We start from the raw sequence: 24,437 nt of genomic DNA, 5'->3' as shown, positions 1-24,437 counted from the left end.
TTTTTGTGTGAGGGTTCCTTTTGAACACACTGCTAGAAATGTATTGCAGTCAAAATTTCTCAGTGTTAATACTTATTGGGGAACATGATTCAAGTCATCAGAGTGACATTCACGGCTGCTCCCTGGTGCACATCAAGCAAGACTGCTGTTTTGCACAAGAAGCTTGTGGCTCCAGCTTCTATTTTGCAGAATGAATTGCTGTTGGTGTTTAACACTTGGGCTCAATCTTCTTGCAGCTTTGCTCAGAGGGCCGGTGATTACTCCTAAGCCAGTTTGACTGCCTCGATCCAGTACAGTAACTTGTCCATCCCAGGTGCTTAGTAAATGCCTGCTGACTGGACGAGATTTGAAAAACACTGAGACCTTCAGGTATGACAGGAAGCTGTCCCAAGAGGCAGCCATGCAGCTAGGAAACAGAGCGGCAATTTTTCCACGTCCTTCGTTGCCAAGTTCCCAGCATATGATCAGAGTGTTGGAAACTACCTTGCTCTGATGGTTGGTGGTGATTTTGTCTGCCCTTCTTGTTTTAGGCAAATTGGGTCTGTGATAGAAACCTGACTGACAGAGACCTTTCAGACGTTTTGCCCTTTGGGGGAATGTGCTTCCTTGGGGACCTTTGATAAATCGCTTTGCTTAACAAGGCAGGTTGTGTGTTACCTTGTATCATGCCAGGTTTCACTTAGTTGGTTGGATCACTGAAGCAGAGCGGGGTGCCCTTCGGCCATCAGGATTCCTAAGGAAACCAGGAAGTCAGAGCTGCTGAGCAGAAGCCTGGGGTTGGCACAGAGCGTGTGGAGGGTGATCATTCCTGCTGGGGCTGGGGCTGTTTACTCTGCCCGCCTAAGGCTGGTGGCCACTGGGCGTGGTGGGCGTGCTTGCCTAAGTACCTGTTTGTAGAACAGTGAGACACCGGGGCAGAGCTAAAACAGCAGTAATCTGAAACCAGTTGTGTTGGTTCCCCACCCCCCGACCCCACCAGCTAAAATCTGCATTCCAGATGAAACCTGCAGGGAAGCGGAAGAAAGCATTAAAAAAAAAAAAAAAAAAAGACAGCTTTGAGAGCTGTAAATCAACTGCTTTTGAGAGAGTTCTTGGCATTTTGAGATCATCTGTTTCCCTACTTTTATTTCTTTGCTCTGGGCTTTGTAAGTGGCTGTTGATCTGTGTGTGCTGCTAGGTTTTTTGGCCTGGATGGTGCACGGGCTTCTGACCAAAATTTAAAGGGCAAAAAGGAAACGTTTCATCATTTTTCTGCTGATTCACTTTTGGATTTCTTGGGCTGATGCGGGGGGGGGGGGTGGGGGCGGGGGGGTTGAGGGCTGTCAGGATCTGCTGGCCAGCTCAGCACATTCGGTAGCCTCCCTTGCTCACCAATGAGGAAGTTGAAAGCTATCCGGAGAACTGCAGGCAGGCACTGGGGCGGAGCTCACAGTGAAGTCCTGGGCCGGGATGACCGGGGGCAGACTGACTTTCCCTACGACAAAACCCCTTTTGTCCACGGGAATAAATACGGAAGTCCCAGCGGAGCAGCCTCCCCAGTCCGTCTATAGTAAGGTGCGCAGCCGAGGCTGTGTCTGGGCATTAAGCTCCTCGGACTTCTTACAGCTGGCCCTGGGCGCACCATCCTGGCTCACACCGGAAGGAGGACACAGCCAGTGACCTGAAAGAGACCAAGTGTGCTTGCTCTGGGGCGGAGTCAGGCTGCCGGGTCCTGTTGCTCTCTCTGTCCTGGAAGTTCAGAGCCCATGGTGTGGATAAACTGAGACAGTAGAGAAAGTGACAAAAGCCAGAACTTGCACCGGGGGCATTGCAGAGACATGGAGGGCGTCGGAGACTCTCTGAATGGCAGTGATGAGGTCTCAGAGCCAGAAAAACCTGAAGCCAGACTTGAAGTGGCTCAGTCGATCCTGAGCAAGTTCTCCATGAAGACTCTGTTTGGGTTTACAAGTAAGCTCGAATCTTCGAAGCCTGAAGAGGAAGACGCAGTCCTGAAGGCGTTCCACAGTTTGGTCCTGGATCCAGTGCCTCAGCTGGTTGATCCCAGCCATGGCTCCCATCCACAGGAGGCAGCGGCCCAGGTTCTACCTGACCTGGGAAATGATGGCAAGACTGCAGGGGCGGAGACAGAGTCCGAGGGAAATCAGAGCATCATAGCAGACGCAGGGATTTCTCTCCTGGGTCAAGAGCCTCTTCCGCTCAGTACTCTGAGCGTGAACAGAGACGATGTCATTTTGGTTCGTGGGACTCTTGTGAACACCACCAGTGATTCTGACTCTGATGATGGTGGCCAGCAGCCAGAAGAGGGAAGCAACACCAGTCGCCCACAGTCTCCCAGTGTTGTAGCTGAGCCATCTCAGGAGCTCAAAGAAAAGCCACGTGATTGTGGGGAAAATAGTATCACTGGGGAAAGGGATGATGCAGAGTGCTGTGCAGAAGGTCCTCGGAGGACTCCATCTGAGATAAGTAGCAAACCCGAACCTGGTGATGGTGGCCTTCAGACAGAGCACAGCCCCGTCCAAGGGCAAGCTGGAGAAGAAAGTTCCCAAGATCCACCCGCAGTAACAGACCAGACCTTGATTGTTGGTGTTACCGAGAATGCCGCGTCAAAAAAAGAAGTCCCTGGGGAGAAGGCATTCCAGCTTCCAGCCTTTTTTAGTGGACTTCGTGTGTTGAAGAAAGGGGCTACTGGTGAGGGAGGGAAGACCATCACGGAAATTAAACAAAAGGATGGAGACCTGGCCTTGCTCAAATTGACACAACCTGTTCAGAAGTCCTTAGCGCAGGCAGGGCCGCAGACGGTGAAGACCGGGGAGAAGACAGCTGACCCGAAGGCCACTCCCACTCTCCTGGAGCAGCTCTCTCAGCTGTTCATCCTTGACATGCCCAAAGCAGAAGTGAGGGCAGGAGACCCTGAACAGCCCAGAAAGGAAGAGATGGGCTGCGGTGCTGCCCAGGAGAGCCAGAGCGGCCCCAGCGGAGCCCAAACTCAGGGTGGAGAGGTCAAGCCAAAGCCTCCAGAGACCGCCCTCGAGGCCTTTAAAGCCATATTCGTTCGTCCCCCCAAAAAGGGGACCACAGCTGACACCTCGGAGTTGGAAGCTCTCAAGCGCAAGATGAAGCATGAGAAGGAGTCCCTGAGAGCTGTGTTTGAACGATCCAGGTCAAGGCCAGGGGATGGCCCCTCTGATTCCAAAAGCGTATGTAGAATTGGGTTTTGCGTTTTGTCCTAAGATGCAGTGAAACCTGTAGTTTTCAGGTTTCCTGTCAAAAGCGAGTCCCAACTACCTATTGTTAGTCTCCTCTAGGTGAAGAGGATTAAGATCAAATCATCCTTGTAAGGGGTAAGGAGTGAAACTGGCGTTTTCTGTCTTCCTTATATTTTTCTGGAGTGTCATAAAAGGGCTATACATAAAGATGTGTGGGTAGGAAAGGGAAACTGTCACTCTGAGCTTAAGCATTCATAGATGTTCTTATAAAAACTAGGCAGCACGATGCAGGAGGGAGAAACAGCCTGGATTTCCTCACCACCTAATTATACCTCTGCAAAAACTATATTTTAACTTCGGAAGTCTGCCATTTGGGGACATAGGTGTTTGTGTTAGCATTAAAATGTCCCCGTGTTGGTTACAAGGCACCCTGATCACTAGGTTTAGAATGAGACCCGGTTTTAATTCTAACTCTGCCATTTCTTGCCCGGGTGACCTTGGTCCCCTCTGAATCTCCATCCCCTCGTCCGCGTAACGAACGGAATAGCCTTCACCTTACAGGGCAGTTGTGAAGATTAAGTCAAGTTAGTACCTGGTAAGCACCTAATTAGTGAAGGCTGCTACTATTAAAATTAATTCAGGTAATTCATGAAGACTAGCACACACCTGTCTAACAGATCCTAAAGGTTCACGAGAACCGTGAGTAGAATTTTAGTGTCAACTCAGCATAGAGTTATCATCCCCTCTTATATACTTGATCAGTAAAGATGTTAAAATTTTTAAAATCTTTGGAAACATTCTTAGGCTGTAGTTAAGAACTAAACGCGATATAGCATTCTCCTAGTTGTAAAACTCAACCCCTATAAAAATGGCTTGAGTATGAAGGCCATCTCATTTATTGAAAGGAAAGGAAAACAAATTGAAATCAGCAATGTGTCGTGCTTAGAGAGGTGTATCTTGACCTACAGCTGAGTTGTTTGGGATTGATCTATTAACATTCCTATAAATGTACCTGATTATAGTACATTTATATCTATGTCTTCAGTTCAAAGTTTGTGATTTCTTTTTAAATAGTTGTATGATAAACATCATCTATTATTTGTTGTATCACACATGGTCTTGAGTGTGTGTGTGCGTGTGCGTGTTTTCCCCTCACCCCCCCACAACCCCCCAACTGATCACTTTACCTTTCTGGAAAAGGGTCATTCTGGAGTGAGAAGTTTCAATGACAGTGAATGAGTGCAATGTGCAACAGGCCATTAAAAGTGATTTTAGGGTTAGAGTTAGCATGTTTTCAGGGATTAATTGGCATTGGCCACATTTCATTTGACTTTTTCTTTCCCCACTTTTCCACAGCCTGACCACAGCCCCACTGAGCAGGACGATAGGACTCCCGGCAGACTCCAAGCTGTCTGGCCACCCCCAAAGACAAAAGACACAGAAGAAAAAGTGGGATTGAAGTACACCGAAGCAGGTAATGGGAAAAGAAGCCAGGTACCCAGGAATGAATCCTTTGCTGCAGTGGCTTTTAGTGCTACTTCAGTACTCCCAGAACTTGAGTTTTTGTTTCGCTGTTAAATGTAAGGTTGAAGCCTTTTCTTTGGGGTTGTGCTGTTAAAGGGAACCTTTGCACAGTTATCATTAATGAATCTCTCAGAGATGAAAGGTGAATGCAGTGGAATGAATGACGGGGGGCCAGGTGTGTAAAGTAGGAGAACCTTTGGGGAGCTAACCGAGCAGGTAGATTACACATTCCTCAGGAAGCAGGTGGTATTCTTCATACTGTTGTGAGCTGGTGGGGTTGCTGGAAGAGGCAGAGTATGATTCTCCAGAGCTGCAAACTGATTTGTTGTTTGTCTTTGAGAATGCTTTTGAGCCACAGGAACCTTGTGTGGAGTGAATGTACAGAGGCTGTATCAGTTACTCTTTCACTTTTGTTACACAAAGCTTTATTTAATGCATGGCCAATTTTAAAGCAATCTAACTCTCTGGAAACCTTCCCAGGAGCTTTGCTTGAATATGTTAAAATGGAACGGGCATTTAGATATTTTTACTCTAACTGGAAGGTTCACAGGGGAAAAAAAAAAAAAAGAAGTAGAGGATGGCGTATCTTGATTGAATATATGTGTTTATCTTGGATGAAAGCTCTTTGTTTTCTTCCTGATATTGGAAGATTATTCAGGTTCATATTTTGCTGGTTGTCTTCGGATATGTGTGTACATGAAGATCAGTCTGTTTACGGAAAAAGGCTTCCCTTCCTATTCACTGATAAACATGAATGGATCAAATTTGGGGTGGTTTAGTAATATGTGGGTTTTCTGCAGTATCTTAAATTACTTTAGTGATTGAGAATACAGATACATTTTGAGTGGCAAATGAATCTTCACTTCTATAATCTGATGGCTTTTAGCCTCCACTTACACAATTGCAAACTTGGGGCTCTCTCAAGGCATCAACTACTTCATAGCATTTTTTTTTCCTGTAGTGCTTGACTTACAGAATGAAAAGTGTCATAGCCTCAGTGAAAAAAATATATACAGCTGTTCCAGTCTTCCTGCCTGCAGTTGATTTTTTTCCAGAATTGGAGTGTTGGTGGTTGCAATAATTGAACCACCTACCAAGTTCTTTCTCATGATCTGGCACAGTTTGAACAATTAAAAGTGCTAATGTTTACTTTCATGGAAAACCAGAACACAGAGTTCTGATTCCTAGTTCATATTGGTGATCCAAGTCTTGTTTCTTTCGGTGTGTTGGGGCGGTCTTAAGTATAATGACGGGCATTTGCTGAGTACAGAAGTAATTAAATGTCATACATGGCTTTCTAATCCACTTTAAGTCCTTTTTGGGGGCATTTATACCTCTACAGAGATTCCTTAGTCCATTTCCAGAAAGTCAAAGGAACACTGTAGTTGACCTCCTCAGCGGCTTTCCCAGTCTTGGCTTGTCATGAAATGTATTCTCAGAGCTTCCTGAGGTCTTGGATGAGATGGGGGTGGGAAGGACCCATAATGGTAGGGCTACTGGATGAGCTGTGACAGCACAGTGACCCAGAGGGCTGGGTATTGTCCGAAGAAGGCCTCCCAAGTCCCCAGCCAGTTCCACGGGTGGCAGCACTTTCTTCCCATGCTGCCAGGTCTGGTGCTGCACTTTCTTAGAGGCTTCTAGGTGCTCCTTACTCTGCTGATGTCCTTTCGGTGGGTGTCAAAGAAGATAAAGTGCCTGCAGTTACCTATTTTTTACCCCATTACTTGATCTTAGCGTAAGGTTGCCTTGTCATTGATTGCTAATTTTGAGGAAGCTATAGCATTTTCCTTGTGATTTTCTTAAACTGTTGTTGAGAAAACTGGAGTCTTGTAAGCATTTGGTGTATTGTTTAAAGCATTTTATGTTGTTGCCATTGGTTTCCCTGCCTTGAGGGAAACCTGCAAAATTTGCCACTCTGCAGAGACACAGAAACCGTGAGATTAGATTCAGGATATTTAAGGTGTTTGAAGCTTTTATGTCTTCAGTGCTCTTTATTTATCCTTAGGTGTATAAGACTCTAGCATTCCTATTTCAAGCGTGTTGTTGGAATTCTGTGCTGTGAACACTTAAGCCTGGTCCTTGGCAGAGCTGGGAAAGAAATGGTGTTTTTCATGATGAGTCCTACACTGTCCTTGTGCCGCCCTCAGCCCCTTCAGACTTGCTACTGCTTGGATTTTCCTTTATGCAGAGTTTATCATTCAATGATTTCCCCCCACCCCCCCACCAAGGTCTTAAGAGATCACCCAATTACTATAAGTTCACCTTTTGTTCAAGGATAAAAAGAAAGCTGGTATCAGAGAACCTGTCCCTTTAAACTATGGCTTCTGGAGTTCTCTAGTCCTAGGAGGGTAGCTGGAGCCCACTCCTAAGAGGCTCTCTGCCACTCGCAGAGCCATCAGCATCATTTATAGTTAGTGACACTGCAACTACCTTCCTTGGCAGCTAAAGCCCATCGGAGCCTCCAGGGCCATCCTGGTAACACTGTGCCCACCATCGGGGGCTCTTCCACTGCCAGTGTTTGAGCTCTTGGAACTTCGGTGATGTGCCAACTAAGAGAATCCCCAGCACCCATTAGAGCCATCGTGCAGGGGACTTGCTGCAGGTGCTGGAGTTGACCTCTTCTGGTCAGTGAGCGGCCCCAGTGTTAACTCATTGGGCCTGAATTGTTCTACTCAAATAAGAGCACATTGCTTTCTGCCATCTCCTTGCTGTGCCCTCTTACCTCATTGTCTATGCAGTCCTGCCTTGTGTTTGCGATGCCTCACACCTATTGGGAGTGGAAAGAGCATTTCCCTCCCTATTCCTGGGAATTGGGATTGGGACAGTCTGACTGACAGACCCCATGTTCTTCTCAGAATGGTCTTTCCTTCTTTGGGTATAGGAGTTGGCTGTTGAAACAAGCTTTGTGGGATGATCTTGGTTTTGTGTTTTGTTTTTGTTATTTTTGAGGAATCTCTTTCAGCAGGCTCCTCATATCTTTAGGAGGTTAATCAACTCACGTTGATTCTGTGCCACTTGACTGTGCTGCAAGACCAGAAACATCTGGATGCGGTAAACTTGATTAGCTTTTGAAGCTTGAGGCAAAGTAAGACTCAATCACAGCAAAGTGAAAAGGTGTGTTGTGAAACCTAAGAAAAGTGTATACCTTTATATGTAATGTGGCGAAAGCAATTTGTTTCTATGAGAAATAGACAACCAGTGCTCTCTGCTATTTCTCTTGTAACATGCTGTTTGGTACATGCTGAAGTTATATAAGGGTAAGTAACTTGCCCAGTTTTTTGTTGTTTTTTTTTTTTATATTTTTATGTTTGTTTATTTAGAGAGAGGGAGACAGAGAGACAGAAAACACAAGTGGGGGATGGGCAGAGAGAAGGAGAAACAGAATCCCAAGCAGGCTCTGCACCATCAGCCCAGAGCCCGATGTGGGACTTGAACCCACAAATTGTGAGATCATGACCCGAGCTGAGATCGAGTTGGACACTTAACCAACTGAGCCACCCAGACGCCCCTGTAACTTGCCCAAAGTCTTAAATAAAACCTGGAAAACACAAGGATCTTGGTACTGTGGATGATTGAATCATAGAGTTAACATAGGGTTAAATGTCTTTTTTCTCAAATATGAAAAAAATGTTCTAAATCATGTTAGGTCACTTTTATTTTCTTTTTGCTTTGTGAAGTTTCTTACTTTTGGTTTTTTTGTTTTTGGGCAATTACATATATTGCTGTATTAACTAGGGTTCTGTCAAGAATCAGGTGACCAATTCGGGGCACCTGGGTGGCTCAGTCGGTTAAGCGTCCAACTGTTGGTTTTGTCTCAGGTCATAATCTGGCGGCTTCGTGGGTTCAAGCCTCGCATTGGGCTCTGCATTGACAGTGTGGCGCCTGCTTGGGATTCTCTCTTTCTCTCTCTCTCTCTCTCTCTCCCTCTGCCCCTTCTCAGCTTGTGCTATCTCTCTAAAAAACAAAAACTCAAAAAAAAATCCTCTCTCTCTCTCTCTCTCTCTCTTTCTCTGTCCCTCCCTGGCTTGTGCTCTCTAAAAAAACAAATAAATAAAAACAAACAAATAAAACATCAGGTGACCAACTCAAACTGGATGATTTGATCCAGAGTTTGTTAGAAAGTCTTCACAAAGGTGTGGGCAGGGTTTAAAAAGGCACCACTAACAGTGAGAAGCTTTTAAAGCCTTAGACTTGAAGGGGCAAAGGGTAAGAGGGGCCACTGGGGAAATCCAGAACTTCAGAGGGAGGCTGAGTGGCAATGTGGTGAGGGCTACCCAACAGGAACTGTGGCCCTCAGTAGAGGGATGCAGCCAATCTATGGTGACTTGACAGGGAAGGATCTGGGAAATAAATAGCTGGACTTTGTTCTTGGTCTTGTTTCCCACCATCACTCCCAATGACCAAAGACAAGTCAGAGGACTGGGAGCCATTTTATGCCATTCCTTTAGGACAATGAGGCCCAGAGTAGGGCACCAAAGGGGGATGCGTGGATTTGAAGTAGCAAAGACAAGTTACCCAGCAAAGATACTCCTGGCAGGCTCCAGGTTAGAGAAGTTTGTAAATCTCCTCAGTCAGCATGGAGAATTGGCATACATTTATCTCCATTACACTTGACCACACAGGGTTCTAATACAATGGCATGAAGAAATAGGCCTGGATTTATTTATTTATTTATTTAATTTTTTTTTGGTTTGGTTGTTTTGTTTTGTTTTTAATTCTGTGGGAAGATTAGGTCTTCTGCTTTAATTAGTTCATAGAAAATATAATGGCCATCATTCAGAGCCTTGTTCTGTAAATACCTTCTTCGCTTTAGTGTAGAGACTTTGTTTACTGATCTTAGAAAATCTTCTCTAAGTGTTAAATGTTTCCCTGTATTACAAAATAAAATAATACATTTTGGAAATAACCAGAAATATCACAAAGCAAAAAAAAAAAAAAAAAAAAGTCTCTAATTCTGTTTCCTAGAGAAACCATTGCCAATGTTTTGAATTCTGATGGGCCTATGTGAATTGAATGCTTAAAAACTTTTTGATCATCTTGTATAGTCTGCTTTCACACTTGAAAATGTGTGCCTGCATTTTTTTTATTGACTGCATTTTAACAATGATTATATTTATAGAGATTGGGTTTTTCAAGGTATTTTGAGTTACATAAAAAGGGAAATAACAGTTCTGTAAATATTTTTGTTTGTAAACATTTAATTAGGATACATTCCTTGTGGTATAATTGTTAAATGTAAGAGTATATGCCTTAATGTTTTCAATGTGTATTAATTGCCAAGCTAGTTTCCTCTATTTCATATGAAAACAGTACTTCGGAAACACTGAAAACAAGTTTCTGTCTTTATCATTTGCTTTTAATTTTACTTGTCTGGTGTGAAGGCATTTTAAGTATTTGTGCATAATCAAATCTATTTTCATTTTATTATATAACTTTTCCTTTTTGGTTGAAGACCTCTCTTTGGGGCACCTGGGTGACTCAGTTGAGCATCCGACTGTTAATCTCAGCTCAGGTCTCGATCTCAGGGTTGTCAATTCAAGCCCTGTGCAGGGCTTTGTGTTGGGCATGAAGTCTAGTTAAACAACAAAAAACCTCCCCATACTCGGATCATAAATATTTTCAAATTTTTTAAGTGATATTTTCCCTAACTTTTCCTTTCTTCTTTCTTTCTATTTTACCTCAAAAATTCATTTTGGTGCATAGGTTAAGGCAGAGATCTAAGACAACTTTTTTCCCCCTAACTTGCTAATTTTACAGTAGGCTCCTATAGTGACTATATGCAAAATTTGGGACTGTTTGGGGCTTTCTGTTGTCCTTAGGTTTGTATTTTATATGGGTATCTTAATTATTTCAGCATTAAACTACATCTCAGGCTCTGTTTTCAAGTTTTTATGGAATTTTTTTTTTCAATATTAAAAGAAAATCTTTTGGCTTGCTTATTCGTCCAGAAAATCTCAGTTTACCTTAGTTTCCAAAGGATCCATTTGGGGTTTTTGCTGGTCATTGCACTGATGTATGAATTAATATGAAGGTACAAATGAGAATTGAGATCTTGAAAATGCTTAGGTTTTTTATTCAGGAACATATCTTAAGCTGTTGAAATTTTCTTTTTTGACTCAGTAAAAAAACCATTGCCTGAATTTTTTCTAAATATATTCCGAGGCATGTATTTAAAAAAACAAAACAAAACAAACAAAAAAACCCATGACATGAATTTGTGTCTTGTGATTCGTTTTTCCTAAAAGTCAAATGCATTCCTAAGAATCTACTGGCTTAAGTCACACCAGCTCTGAGGCCAGGGCTAGACTGAATGAAGGCCACATTTTGGATTTACTGATGCCTGATAACAGGGGAACCTTACCTCTGTTTTACTCGGGTTAGTGATTCTAAATATTCTGAGCCTCCTTCAAAAATCAAATGAGGGTAGAAAGCTATGGAAAAAGACACTGCAGTGAATTTTGCATATATTTCAGCCTCTCCTGCCCCTCCCCCACAACCATCCCTGGACTTGCCCCCCACCTCCTTGTCCCCTTTGATACAGGTGCTCAGGCCAGAGCTGGCCTTCCTTTCCTGCTCCTCTCCTACTTTATGTTATGAAGGATGGCCTGAAATATATAATTACTTATCAAGAAACTTAAAAAACCTATTATCGTGGTGTGTGCCTCAGCATCCCAAGAAGAAATTAAGTTAATGTTTGTGAGTTTTACATAAAAATGGCATTGTAGGTTAAAGTTCCTGCCAGTTTCCCAAATAGTACCATTTTATTTTATTTTATTTTATTTTATTTACCCACGGAAGGAGAAAATACAAAGAAAAGCCCTCGTGTTTTGTGAAACAAAATGAACTCTGCTTTCTTGGTTTCTCTTCCAATGTGCATCTGGAAGAGCTCTTTTCTCCACTGGCTGCAGCTCAGACCTGGCCTGGGGTGGGGGTGATGGCCTATGGATGGCCCTGCGGAGAGTGAGTACTATGGCTTTTGTAGAAAAGAGGACCTAGCACAGTGTCATGGTTCCCGCAAGTGAGCAAGCTGTCAGTGTGGGTGGCATTTCTGGGGGCTTACACCACTCAGAACCTCAAAGTAGCTCAGGAACATCCCTCTGTAGAGTATGTTGGTTCAGATAGGGAAATAACCCATTCCTCAACAAAGCTCCGCCCAACTTCTGGTTTGTTTCTATTTTGGGTTCCCTTGGTTATAAAGGATAGAGCTGTTCGCTATTCTTCCTGGTGAGTCAGATATCCGTGCCTCACCAGCAAGGGAGAGCTATAAATATCTTTGAATATTTTATTGGCCTACTGTACTTGAAAAAACTTCTCCATTCATAGCTTACAAGCTGCATTAGCTATGAGTAGATTTTCCTTTAGTGTCCTGTATCTAGGTACATCATCCCAAGTATCTTCTTTCACAGTCTAGGCAATAGATTTGTTCATTATGTATTTTATAGACCTTTGTCACATGTCACCATCACTTGCATGGAGTTGTGATAGCCCAGAAATTGGAAGCTGTACAGACTAAAAAGCAGGAAAGTCTTGCATTTTGTGGCTGTAGAAATAGGGTGTCCTGGGAAACGAGAGGTGAACCTGATGTATATTAGGCTTCCACTTGCTACATAGATTGGTGCCGTAGAGAGGGAAATTGACTCTTTCAATACAAATGAGAGCTAAAGCTTGATGTGAAGCAGAGGGAATCCCAAAATGTGGACCAGCAACTTGGCAATCTCCTATTGTGTGCCAGGAAATATTAGTAAAGGTCTGGTTCAGGGGAGTAGAGACAAGAGATTATAATATAGAACCTGAAATTTTAGGATATTAAAAACTCAGAGCTGTGAACATTTTAGAAATCATTTAGTTCATCATACTCCTTTTACGTATGAGAGCCAAAGAGGTTATGACTTCCTGAAAGATACACATAATTAACAAAAGCTGGAATTACAATGGGAAGAGAGGAATGGCTGCTTCCAGTCAGGGAGGGGATGGAGAGTGGTGGATTTTTTTTTTTTCCTGCCAATATACTGACATTTAAAGATCCAGAAAGGAAAACACCTGGGGACCAGGAGCATTTAGAATTATTCTGGTTCTTTAAAAAAAACCAAAAAACAAAAAACAATGGGACCTGAGTGAGTCAGTCTGAATAATAAAAGAAATCATAGGAGTACCATATCAGCTCATAGCCACAAAAATTAACTAAGGTCATTTGATGTTGCCTTTTTGACTCCCAGACATTTAAAAAGGGGAGTTTTAATGGTATTTTTAATGGTATGAAAGGCTCACTGAAGCAATTAAAGCAAAAAATGCTTCTTAAAAACAATGCTCTGGTTTGTGGAATCTTGCAAAGTTCAGGTAGAGCTCGTTTTGGGGCCAGTTTGTGTATACATGCACTTGATTGTAAGAGATACTTGAACACTTTTATTTTAATGGTTGTATATTCAGTAGCTTTATTGTGTCCTGGAGAAAATAAACTGAGCTCTCAAATCTACTTTGAAGCTTCTTTGGGAAGACAAGAATGAAGTTTGTACCATATCTTATGCCACACCATTACAAATCCCTCCTGCCGATATTTTTCTTCTTCCTTAAAAACCTATTCAGGGGCACCTGGGTGGCTCAGTCAGTAAAGTGTCCGGCTCTTGATTTCGGCTCAGGTCATGATCTCACAGTTCACGAGATCCTGACCCGCACTGGATCCCTGCCTGGTGTAAAGCCTGCTTAAGATTCTCTCTCTCTTCCTCTCCCTCTGCCCCTCCCCTGTTCTCGTGCAAGAGTGCACATACGTGTTACATAAATAAATGTTAAAAAAACAAAAAACAAAAACAAAAACCCACCTATCCAGGTGGCCCCATTTTTCTTCTCTTTCTCAAATCTCCATCTGTTTGCAGCTTGCTGAGCGTTCTTTCTCTGGCTTCTCCACCAAGCACCCACTCTACATCCTGCCTCAGCATCTTCCCCTGTGGCCCCTCTTGTTTCCTTCCTCTTGTCCCCCTTTAGTGGGCTCATAGCCATCAACCACTTCCATGAAGACAGAGCTCTCACTCCTTCATAGAAAGCAGCTACAAAACTGTAAAACTTTTCCTCCTCTGCAGAACAAATTATTGTTTTCCTGAGAAATAACTAACCACAAGGTTTCAGTGTCTAAACTCTGGAGCATTTCTCTCCAGATAAAGGGAGACTGTGGATAAGTGAGAACATACAATGAGGAAAGAAGACGGTCTCAAGACAGAACCTGAGGAGGGAAATCTTGTGGACACACCTAAGTTAGGAATAAACCTTTGATGCAGGTTTCATGGGTTTGTGCAAGGTATGGACTTGAGTGTGAAGCTTGGCTCTGTTCTGTGGTAGTTGTGACCAGAGTTGATACCTCGGTTATAAAAGGGAGGACAATGATAATAATTGTAAATAACTATAGTAAAGATAAGCTGAGATCATTGTGATGCCACTGAATTATATTGCCTTTTTTAAAGCCAATTTTTATTGAAGTGTAACATATATATGGAAAAGTCAAATTTTAAGTGTATAGCTCTGAGCTGTAACAAAGAGAACATGCAAATCAGAAGCCCCCAACTTGCCCCCTTCCAGTAACCACAATTCACTTTTCTTCAGAAGAAACCACGATCCTGCTTTCTAACACTATAGATACGTTTCACCAACTTCTGACCTTCATATAAACTGACTCGTTTGTGTCTGGCTTCTTTCCTTCAACAGTACACTTTGGAGAACCAGACATGTTGTGTGTACCTGTAATTCAGTTATTTTCATTGCCCTATAGTATTTCGTTATATAAATATATCACAATTCTAATGATGATGGACACTGGTGTTGTCCCCAGGTTTGGGCTGTTAGGAATATGTTGCTGTAAACTTACACATACATGTCCTTTGGTGCACATAGGGACAATTTCTCTTGGGCGTATGCTCAGTAGAACTGTTGGTCACAGGGTATGTCTGTATTTAATGTCAGTAGGTGATACCAACAGTTTTCCAAAGTGATGGTAACACGTTTTTGTTTTTTTTTTTCTTGTACAAATGCAGCCATGGAACAAACCCAAATGTCTGTCATCAGGTGAAAGAGTAAACAAATTGTAGCATGTACAATAAGTAATAGGATACTTCCGGGGCTCCTGGGTGGCTCAGTCGGTTAAGCCTCTGACTTCAGCTGAGAGCATGATTTGTGGCCCATGAGTTTGAGCCCCACATCAGGCTGTGTGCTGACAGAGCCTGCTTCAGATTCTGTGTCTCCCTCCCTCTCTGTCCCTTCCCTGCTCATGCTCTGTCTCTCTCTCTCAAAACTAAACTTTAAGAAAAAAATTTAAAAAATAAAGTAATAGGATACTTCTCAGCAATAACCACTGATACACAGCATGGATTAATCTTTTATGCTGAGCAAAAGTAGCCTGATAGGACATCATACTGTACATTTCCATTTGTCAGGTTTTCTAGAATAAGCAAAAGTAATCAGTCAAAAAAATCACATCAGGGGTTGTCTATGGCTAGAGTGGAGGAGTTGCCTGCACAGCAGTGTGCAGGAACATTTTGGCGGGACATCTGATTGTGAGGTTGAACCCTGGGATTCATTTGTCAAAATTAGACTGTACACTTAAAGTTGAGCATTATATCATAGCTCAATAAAATTAATTTAAAAAATATTCTTTAACCAAATACTATCCTTAATCATTTCCAAAGCTATATTTACATATAGGCTTACTTACTAACTAACCATGGGTCCTGTTCTACAATCATTTTATTTTATTCTCAGTAATTTTCCTTTTTGATTGGATTTTTCACTTTCAAAGCTTTCTAATGTTACTTTCTTTTCGTTTTCATGATGGTGACAATTTATACTCCAACCACAAGTACATCACAGGTCTGAGTGTTCCATATTTTTGTCAACATTTGGTGGTGTTAGTCTTTCTAATTTGAGCCATTCTGGTTTTTTGTTTTTTTTTTAATTTTTTTTAATCTTTATTTATTTTTGAGAGAGAGGGGGACAGAGTGTGACTGGGGGAAGAACAGAGAGAGAGGGAGACACAGAATTTGAAGCAGGCTCCAGACCCCGAGCCATCAGCACAGAGCCTGATGTGGGGCTCAAACTCATGAGCTACGAAATTATGACCTGAGCCAAAGTCGGACACTTAACTGACTGAGGCACCCAGGTGCCTCATGAGCCATTCGGGTTTTAATTTGTGTTTCCTGATCAAGCATTCTTTGATATGCCTTTTGGCCATTGGATGCATATTCAGGTTCACTGTTCATGTCACTTGTCGGACTTTAATAGGTTGTCTTTTATTATGTTGTGAAGAAGTACTTTTTATCTGCTTCATGTGAGCCCTTTGGTTACTTGTTTTGAAAGTGTTTCCTTCTGCTCTGTGGGTTATCTTTCCTCCCTCTCTCTCTTTTTTTTTTTTTTAAGTGTATTTATTTATTTTGAGGGAGAGAGAGAGAATCCCAAGCAGGCTCCCCACTGTCACCACAGAGTCTGACTTGAGATGAAACCAGGAGTTGGACGCTTAACTTACTGACACCCAGGCATCACTATCTTTCCTCTCTCTTAATAGGGCCTTTTGATGAACAGAAATTCTCAGTTTTAGTACAATCTTGTCCTTATGGTTAGGGCATTTTGAGTATTCTTAAAGTAACCTTTCCCTGACTCCGTCATGAAAATATTATTTAAAAAAAATTTTTTTAATGTTTATTTATTTTTGAGAGAGACAGAGCATAAGCAGGGGATGGGCAGAGAGAGAGGGACACAGAAGCTGAAGCAGGCTCCAGGCTTTGAGCTGTTATCACAGAGTCCGACATGAGGCTTGAACTCATGAGCCGTGAGATCATGACCTGAGCTGAAGCTGGACGCTTTAACCAACTGAGCCACCCAGGAGCCCTGAAAATATTCTTTTAAGTTATCTTAAAAAGGCATTAGTGCTCTTCATTTGTCATTTGGACCTACAATACTCTGGGCGTTGATTTTTGTGTATGAGTTGAAGGGGAGTCAAGTTTGTTTTTCCCTTACCCGAGTTATCTTGAATATTTTCCTGAAAAACCCACCTTCCCGTGACTGTACCAACTTTCTATTCTGCTCCACCATTCTCTTAGCTTGTCTAACCTTGTAACAGTTTAAAACTGTGTTAATGACTATAAATTTGTGATAAGTCATGGTCTGCTAGTGTGTACTCTTACCTTGGTTATTCTCAGCTCCCTGTATTTCCATACATATTTTAGAATTTTTATCAAACTTGTTACCATTTTACTTACATTGACATCTTGACAATACTAAGTTTTTAATTTCATAAACAAACCTTTCCACAATCAAATACTTACTTAGATACAGTCTTCTCTAATTTCTCTCATTGTTACAGTTTTATCTTAGAGGTTTTATACAATTTCCTTTAAACTCACATTTATTCCTAAATATTCTCAAATTTTTGATGCAGTTGAGCATAGGTTTTTTAAAAATCTAATTTCTGACTTTTTTGTTAGAATCTCTCTTACTGTCTCTCCCCTGCCTTTGACCTTGTATTCAACCTTGTATCTTGCAAACTTGCTACCACATGGTGGTTTTTATTATGGAAAAATAAGATCTTTCCATGACAGTACATTAAAAACATTTTCATTCTACCTCATTTTTTTAATGGCTGCAGAGTACTCAATAAAATAGTAACTGTAACTTATTGAACTATTCCCTTATTGATCCTTTTATTACTTAGAATCTTTCACTGTACAACAATTTCATGAAAGCGTTGTCTGCATCTATGTTGTGCATACTTGTAAGTACTTGGATAGGATAGAAGCAGAATTGCTGTTAGAATCCTTGCCATTTTTAACCACTGGTAGATACAGCACAATTACCCTCTTAAAATATTGAAGCAATTAATACTAAACTGAAACAAGAATGTCCGTTATTCACACTTCTCCAATATTCATTTAATTTATGCCAACCTGATATTAAAAATACATAGTATTGTTTTTAATTTGTATTTCTCTGATAAATCGTTGGACATCTTTTCATTTTACCTTTTGTGACTTCCTTTCTGCTTTTCTTTTTCCTTTTATTAATTGGGTCCTTAGTCTTTATTCTTACTGATTTGAAGGAGCTTTTTATATATTAAGGGAATTAGTCTTTTGACTCACATACGTATTGCAGTCTTGGTCTCTACTTTGCCATGTTGTTTCTCTTCTGTCGTCCTTCATTACATGGAAATTTTATGTTTTACGTAGTCCTAGTCCTATATTTTCTGGATTTGTTGTTGGTGATGGTTTTAAAGAAGACTTCCCTAACCTAAACTTTAACAATATGTATGCTTTAGCTGACACACACCTACATGTTTGGATTTTTTTTTTCAATCTAAAATTTTTGTCTATGTTTGGTATACATAAAGGTATGTCCAGCATGGCTATGTGCTGTAATGATTAGGGAGCTTGGGCTGTGGAATCTAATGTCATGGGGTTGAATTTGTGTGTGTGTGTGTGTGTGTGTGTGTGTGTGTGTGTGTGTGTGTTAAAGTTATTTTAGTAGTGAATGAACTAATGCATTTGAAGACCTTAGTACAGTACCTGGCACATTGTGAAACCAAAATAATGTCAGCTGCTCTTAGTTTTGTTTTTGTTCCGGATGGTAACTACGTGCTCCAATACCACTTAATAAATAATTATTGCTCCGCAGATATGGAGTGCCAACTCTCATATACATAAACTCCTTTCTGTAGGCCGACCTATTTCTAGATACTTTAATATTTTTTGTTACTAGGTTTATCTAGGCCTTGTGCCAATTTTTATGTCTTTGCAGCTGGTGTAAAGTTACTTAATTGCCTGGCAATTCAGATCACTTTCGTTCTGTTTGTCCATCTAAATTTTGTTTGGGTAGTTGTGTATGTACACTCTTGTAGGTGACCTTGAAAGTCAGTTTCTCAAGGTCTATGAAATGATCCCACTGGAATTTTATATTATTATATTTAATTATATTAAGTTATAGATCAATATAAGGGGGCCTGATAATACTGAGTCTTCCCAGGGCGCCTGGGTGGCTCAGTTGGTTAAGTGTCCAACTCTTGATTTCGGCTCAGGTCATGATCTTGTGGTTTGTGAGACTGAGCCCCGCATTGGGCTCTGCGTTGACAGTGGGAACCCTGCTTGGGATTCTTTCTCTCTCTCCCTCTGTTCCTCCCCACCCTCTGGCTCCTCCCCTTGCTCTCATGTGCTCTCTCTCAAAACAAATAAATAAACAATTAAAAAAAAAAAACCCAAAAAAACCTGAGTCTTCTTATCCAGGAACATAATTTATCCTATTCAGGATTTTAATATTCTTCAATAAAGTTCTACAGTTTTCTTAATAGTTGGTGCACATTTAAATTTCTGCATATTTGATTATAAATAGGATCCATTTCTCATTATGTTTTAAAATTGTTGGCATAACAAAGTGATTTCCATATTTCGAATTCTAACCTTATGCTTGTATTGGTTCTACTAGTTTTTCAGTTGAGAGCATTGGATTTTTTTTTTTTTAGACAAATCATGACAATTTATGTTTTTTAACTGCAAAATATGCATAATGTAAAACTTATCATCTTAACCATTAAAACTTTGTTATTTTATTCATTCCAAAGCATTTTTTCACACTTTGTATATGTAATGATTTCTATAATAGACGAATAGGCATTAACCATTTTAAGTACAGTTCACTAGTGTTAATGATGTTCATGGTGAACAGCAGATCTCCAGAACTTTTCCATTTTGCAGAACTGAAGCTACACCCATCACACAACTCCTGGTTTCCCTTCTTCCCTTAGACTCTGGCACCCGCCTCTCTACTTTCCGTTTCTATGGATTTGACTACTCTAAGGTATTCCATATAAGTGCAATCATACAGTATTTGTCTTTTCATGACTAGCTTATTTTACTTAGCATGATGTCCTCAAGATTCCTCTATGCTGTAACATGTAGCAGAGATTCCTTTATAAGGTTGGGTAATACTCCGTGTATATACCTCATTTTGTTTATCACGCACCTATTGACGGGCTCTTGGGTTGCTTCTCCTTTTTGGCTATTGTGAGTAGTGCTACTGTGAACACGGGTGTTCAAATACCTCCTTGATCCTGTTTTCTTTCAGTTCTTTTGGGTGTAAACGCAGAAGTGGGATTGCTGGATCATATGGGAGTTGTATTATTTTTTGAGGAACCCCCGTACTGTTGTCCACAGCCGTTGCATTTATTGCCCTACATGCCTCCCAACAGCACACAAAGGTTCTGGTTTCTCCATGTTATTGCCGACACTTGGTATTTTCTGTTTTGTTTTTTGTTTTTGTTTTGTTTTGTTTTGTTTTTAGAGTAGCCACTCTGATCGGTGTGCAGCAGTATCACATTTGTGATTTTGATTTGCATTTCTCTAATGATGGGAATCTTCATGTGCTTACTGCTCACTTGTGTATCTTCTTTGGGGACATGTCCATCCAAATGTGGTTTTGATTTGCATTTCTCTAATGATGGGAATCTCCATGTGCTTACAGGTCACTTGTGTATCTTCTTTGGGGACATGTCCATCCAAATGTGTTTTTGATTTGCATTTCTCTAATGATGGGAATCTTCATGTGCTTACCGGTCACTTGTGTATCTTCTTTGGGGACATGTCCATCCAAATCCTCTGCCTCTTTTCAATCAAGTTTTTAACAGTAGAAAATCAAATATAAGTTGTTACCTATCTTTTTTCTCGTCCTTTTCTACTGCCTCGGCCCTCCAAAACAAAGCTGGAGAAGTAGTGAATAGTACACATTGTTGTGTTATTCCTGATTTTGTAGGCTTCCTTCTAATGTTTATAGTTAGGCCTTATTTTGGTTGCCTATTTGTGGCCAATAACCTTTATGAAGTTAACATTCTTTATAGACTGGGCTTTCTAAGTGTTAATATCACAAAAAGAAATTTGAATTTACCATATTAAAATGAAGGGCATATTTATTGAACTGACCATCTGATTTTCTTTATTCTGATTATCTAGTGATTACATTTCAGATTTGTTAGTGAGGAACTATCTCAGTATCCTTGGGATTGTCCTATGTCATCATGATGAAATACTGAATTTGATTTGCTGATTTTCTGCTTATTTTAAATAAGGAAAAGTCTTAGCTGAAAGTAATGAATTTTGTGAATTTACAATAAGGGAAACTAAAAAAAACTATGGAGACATTTCTTATATTTTAAGTAGCAAAGTATATGATACCTTGCAGCAAAGCCCTAGATTTGTTAACATAGAAATGACAACCAAATGATTTTCAGATGATCTGCCCTTTGTTTCAGATGATTCTGTCCTTTGTTCTCTTTTCCTAAACGTTAAGATTTCTTCCTCAGTGTACCACTAATCAACATAAGTAGAAGAGAGCTTTGAAAAAAACTGCTATTGTGTGTTGAGCTACATGCCATAGCTAGGATGACTCCTAGGGGTTTCTCTGGACTTAGAACACATTCTATCTTGTGTTGTAATCTTAGAAGGTGCAGGTAAATGGCTGTGACATCAGAGTTACTCATGCTCCTAGAGTATTTCTAACTCTGATTTAGCAACATTCTAGGAGATTATTAGTGTCGAATTCATTGGTGTTATTAATGGCACAATTACAAATAATAATGTATTCATTTAGCAAATGTTTACTGAGCATCTATTATGTACTGGTAAGTGTGATAAGTGCTTGGAATACAAAGATGAATAAGATAAGATCCTTGAACTCAGTCATTCCCCCCCCCCTTGTTTGTGGAGGGGCAATAGGTAGGTAAAAAGAGTAGGGTGGGAGAGAGGTGAAAAGTACACAAATAATTACAATAAAACATTCTATGCCCTGAGTAATACGTATAAACATATTTGTACATAGATTATGTATACTATGTATTTATAATGCTTATAATAGAACACATAGGAAACTATGATCAATCCTCTGTAGAGTAATTAGGATGGGCCTTCTGAGCAAGTTTGGAAGACAGTAGGCTAGGATAAGTCAGCTGGAAGCAAGGTGGACCAAACATGCAGAGGAAAGACAGAGCAGGGTTTGTTTGAAGAAATGCTAGTAGTTTATTATGACTGATAGATAAAACAAAGGAAATGGTATGCAAGGTTGTTAAGCCTGTAGACTTGGAGGAAGCCAAGTCTTTGAGGGAGAGGAATTATATAGGACCTTAGGCTATGGATAATGGGGGGAGCCACTGAAAGGTTTTAGGTAGGGGAATAATAGGACCACATATGGATTTTGTAAGATTGCTCTAGAGGTATTGAGGGTAATTATGGAACAGGGATGGAACTGAGAGTTGCTCTGGGGAAGTAGGAAGACCAGTTTGGAGTTCTTTGTAGTGGTCAAGAGGCTGGATGATAAAGGCAATGATTGCTATCTTCTTGTGAATGGATACATTAAAAAATATTTATTTGTGATGCTGAATGATTATGGTTGTTAGAGTTAAAAATCAGTAGATACTTTTGGCTTCATTTTACGTGATGACTTAAATACATCTTGCTAAACCTATTGCGAGGGCTGTTAAGAGAATAAAATGAGGTAATTTCAATTGAAATCTTCTTTTTCCCAGCCTTAATAGCAATATATATTAACCTTTATTATGTCCATAGGTTACCCAATTTGTAGATAAAAGGCAGTCAGCTCTAAGTCAATCTGCCTGAAATTAACTCACATAAAGTCGGTTGCCCAAAACCATTTTACCTAGGTTAATATTCTCAAGAGTCTGTTTCTATTTGAAACAGTTAGTAATTGTTATGATGGTGACACTCAGACAACATAATGCACTGCTGGACCCCCAGGGCCTCTATAATGAGCCACTTACTTTCTGAGGACATCAACTGCTCCTTCCTTGCCAACAAAATCAATATCCTAGCTTTCGAACTTGGTGAATTGTTTACCTCTGCCTTTTACCCCAAATTTGGAGCATTGCTTCCTTTAGAAAGCCTTGGAATCCCACTTTCTTGGGGAAACTTTCTGAAATCCTTGGCTTCCAGGTACTACTTATGGGGGAGGTCTTTTATTGTGGAATTTTCAAATCTTAATAGTGTTAACATTTTAAGTGTTTGTTTTATACCCCAATTAAGTCTTTCTCAGTCTTGAGTGTGTGTGTGTGTGGGAGGGGCAATCTGGGAGCCTGCTAATTCAGGTATCTAGGGTAGGGTCCATGAATTTGCCTTTTTCACAAGATACCGAGGCATTTCAGAGTAGCAATCTTGAAACTGGGGGACACAGAAGTATCTTCTAAGGGTTATAGTGGGGGGATAGGTGATTTTGAGAAAATTTCCAAATTCTTAGCTTTCCTTAGTGTTCTTGATTTAAATGAATTTTTCATCTAATGTATAAGGAAAAGCTGAAGTCTCACCTATACTAAATCTTGCTATACCTTTCTCATGTATAAAAACCTCCAGAGTATCAAAGGATAATTCCAAATACTGGTATCTGGGAAACCTTTAGTAGAGCACCAAAAAACAAAAGAAAACAAAATCTGTTCTGGCCATTCCAGTAAAAGATACATTTCCAGTTAAATTTTAATGTTTAATAATCACATTAAAGTTTTCATGTACTAGGTATTAATAAAATTTTTTGATAATTCAGTTCAGAAGTAAACCTAGAGCAGATATTCTTGTGATCCTAGAAACTTCTATTTTTTTTTTTATTTTTTTAAATGTTTATTTATTTATTTTGAGAGAAAGAGAGCGTGCAAGCCGGGGAGGGTCAGAGACAGAGGGAGAGAGAGAATCCCAAGCAGACTCTGTCTGTACTGTCAGTGCAGAGCTCAACATACGGCTCGAACTCAGGAACCGTGAGATCATGGACCTGAGCCAAAACTGAGTTGGATGCTTAACCGACTGAGCCACCCAGGTGCCCACCCCCAGGAAACTTTTAAAAGTCAAATTATTTTTATATTTGTATCTCATAGAAATTACGAGAGTGAATAATGATAGGAATTCAAACACAAAACTATATTACTTTTGGGTAAATTCCGAAAAAAAAAAAAGGGTAGAAGAAATTGAAGTGTCTTGAAGGATGAAAACGAACCATTTAAAATTTCCAAATGTTCAGGTGGGGTTTGTTTGTGGCCTTTTTAAACAGATAATGCTGAGTGGCAAGTCTTGGTGCTATTAGATTCCATTAGCTACCTTTAAAAGTGTAACAGTTTTATTTTTAAGATCTCGATATTGACAAACTCTCCAGAATCTGTCCTGTGTAACTGTTTAAACTTACAATGAAAAATTTTAGATTGCAATTTCAAAATGTGTGAGGACTATGTTATTTCTGGGGAAAAATTTCAGTGGGTGCATGAGCAAAAGCATTTGAAAAGCACCTTTCTAGTTTACAGTTTGAAAAATACTGTGTCAGACTCACCTGTGACCAGGTTACAATCGTAGATGATGGGAGCTGCTCTAGGAATGATAATGGACATGATAATAACTGACATTTATTTAGTTGTGAGTGTCAAGTGAAAGTGGCAGGTTCATTTCTGCAAAAGGTGTCAGTAGTGTTTGTCTTTCCAAGGGCATGGCCAAGCTCCTTTCCCTGTGGCTTACTGCCTGGTTTTCAGTGGCTGTGACTGGAGCCTAAGGTTAGAAAGGACAGTTCTCTCCCGTATGAGCCTGCTCAGAAAACTTGCTCCTCACCCCAGCTCCCCCTGCCCCTGCAGAGTCAGCTGGTCTTTACAGACTCTGAGAGGAAGCTCACTCACCCTGAGATGAGCTGTGGGGTGTTTGCAGGAGAGCAGGA

General features: G+C 40.6%; 1 protein-coding gene across 2 annotated transcripts in view; it reads left to right on the top strand.

Annotated features, from left to right (window-relative positions):
* Positions 1-24,437, top strand: part of FMN1 (formin 1) — a 422,489-nt gene that overhangs the window by 135,311 nt on the left and 262,741 nt on the right. The window contains exons 1-2 of one of the 2 annotated variants that reach the window (XM_047863848.1): positions 1,437-3,197; positions 4,563-4,680. In XM_047863848.1, coding sequence (XP_047719804.1) covers positions 1,818-3,197; positions 4,563-4,680 — 1,498 coding nt within the window. In that variant the 5' untranslated portion in view covers positions 1,437-1,817. Of the gene's footprint in view, positions 1-1,436; positions 3,198-4,562; positions 4,681-24,437 lie in introns of those variants that run through there. The other variant, XM_047863846.1, reaches the window with a different exon arrangement.

The sequence above is a fragment of the Prionailurus viverrinus genome, chromosome B3 (assembly GCF_022837055.1).
Source record: "Prionailurus viverrinus isolate Anna chromosome B3, UM_Priviv_1.0, whole genome shotgun sequence".
Taxonomy (NCBI): domain Eukaryota; kingdom Metazoa; phylum Chordata; class Mammalia; order Carnivora; family Felidae; genus Prionailurus; species Prionailurus viverrinus.
This window is presented reverse-complemented; position numbering and strand designations above follow the sequence as displayed.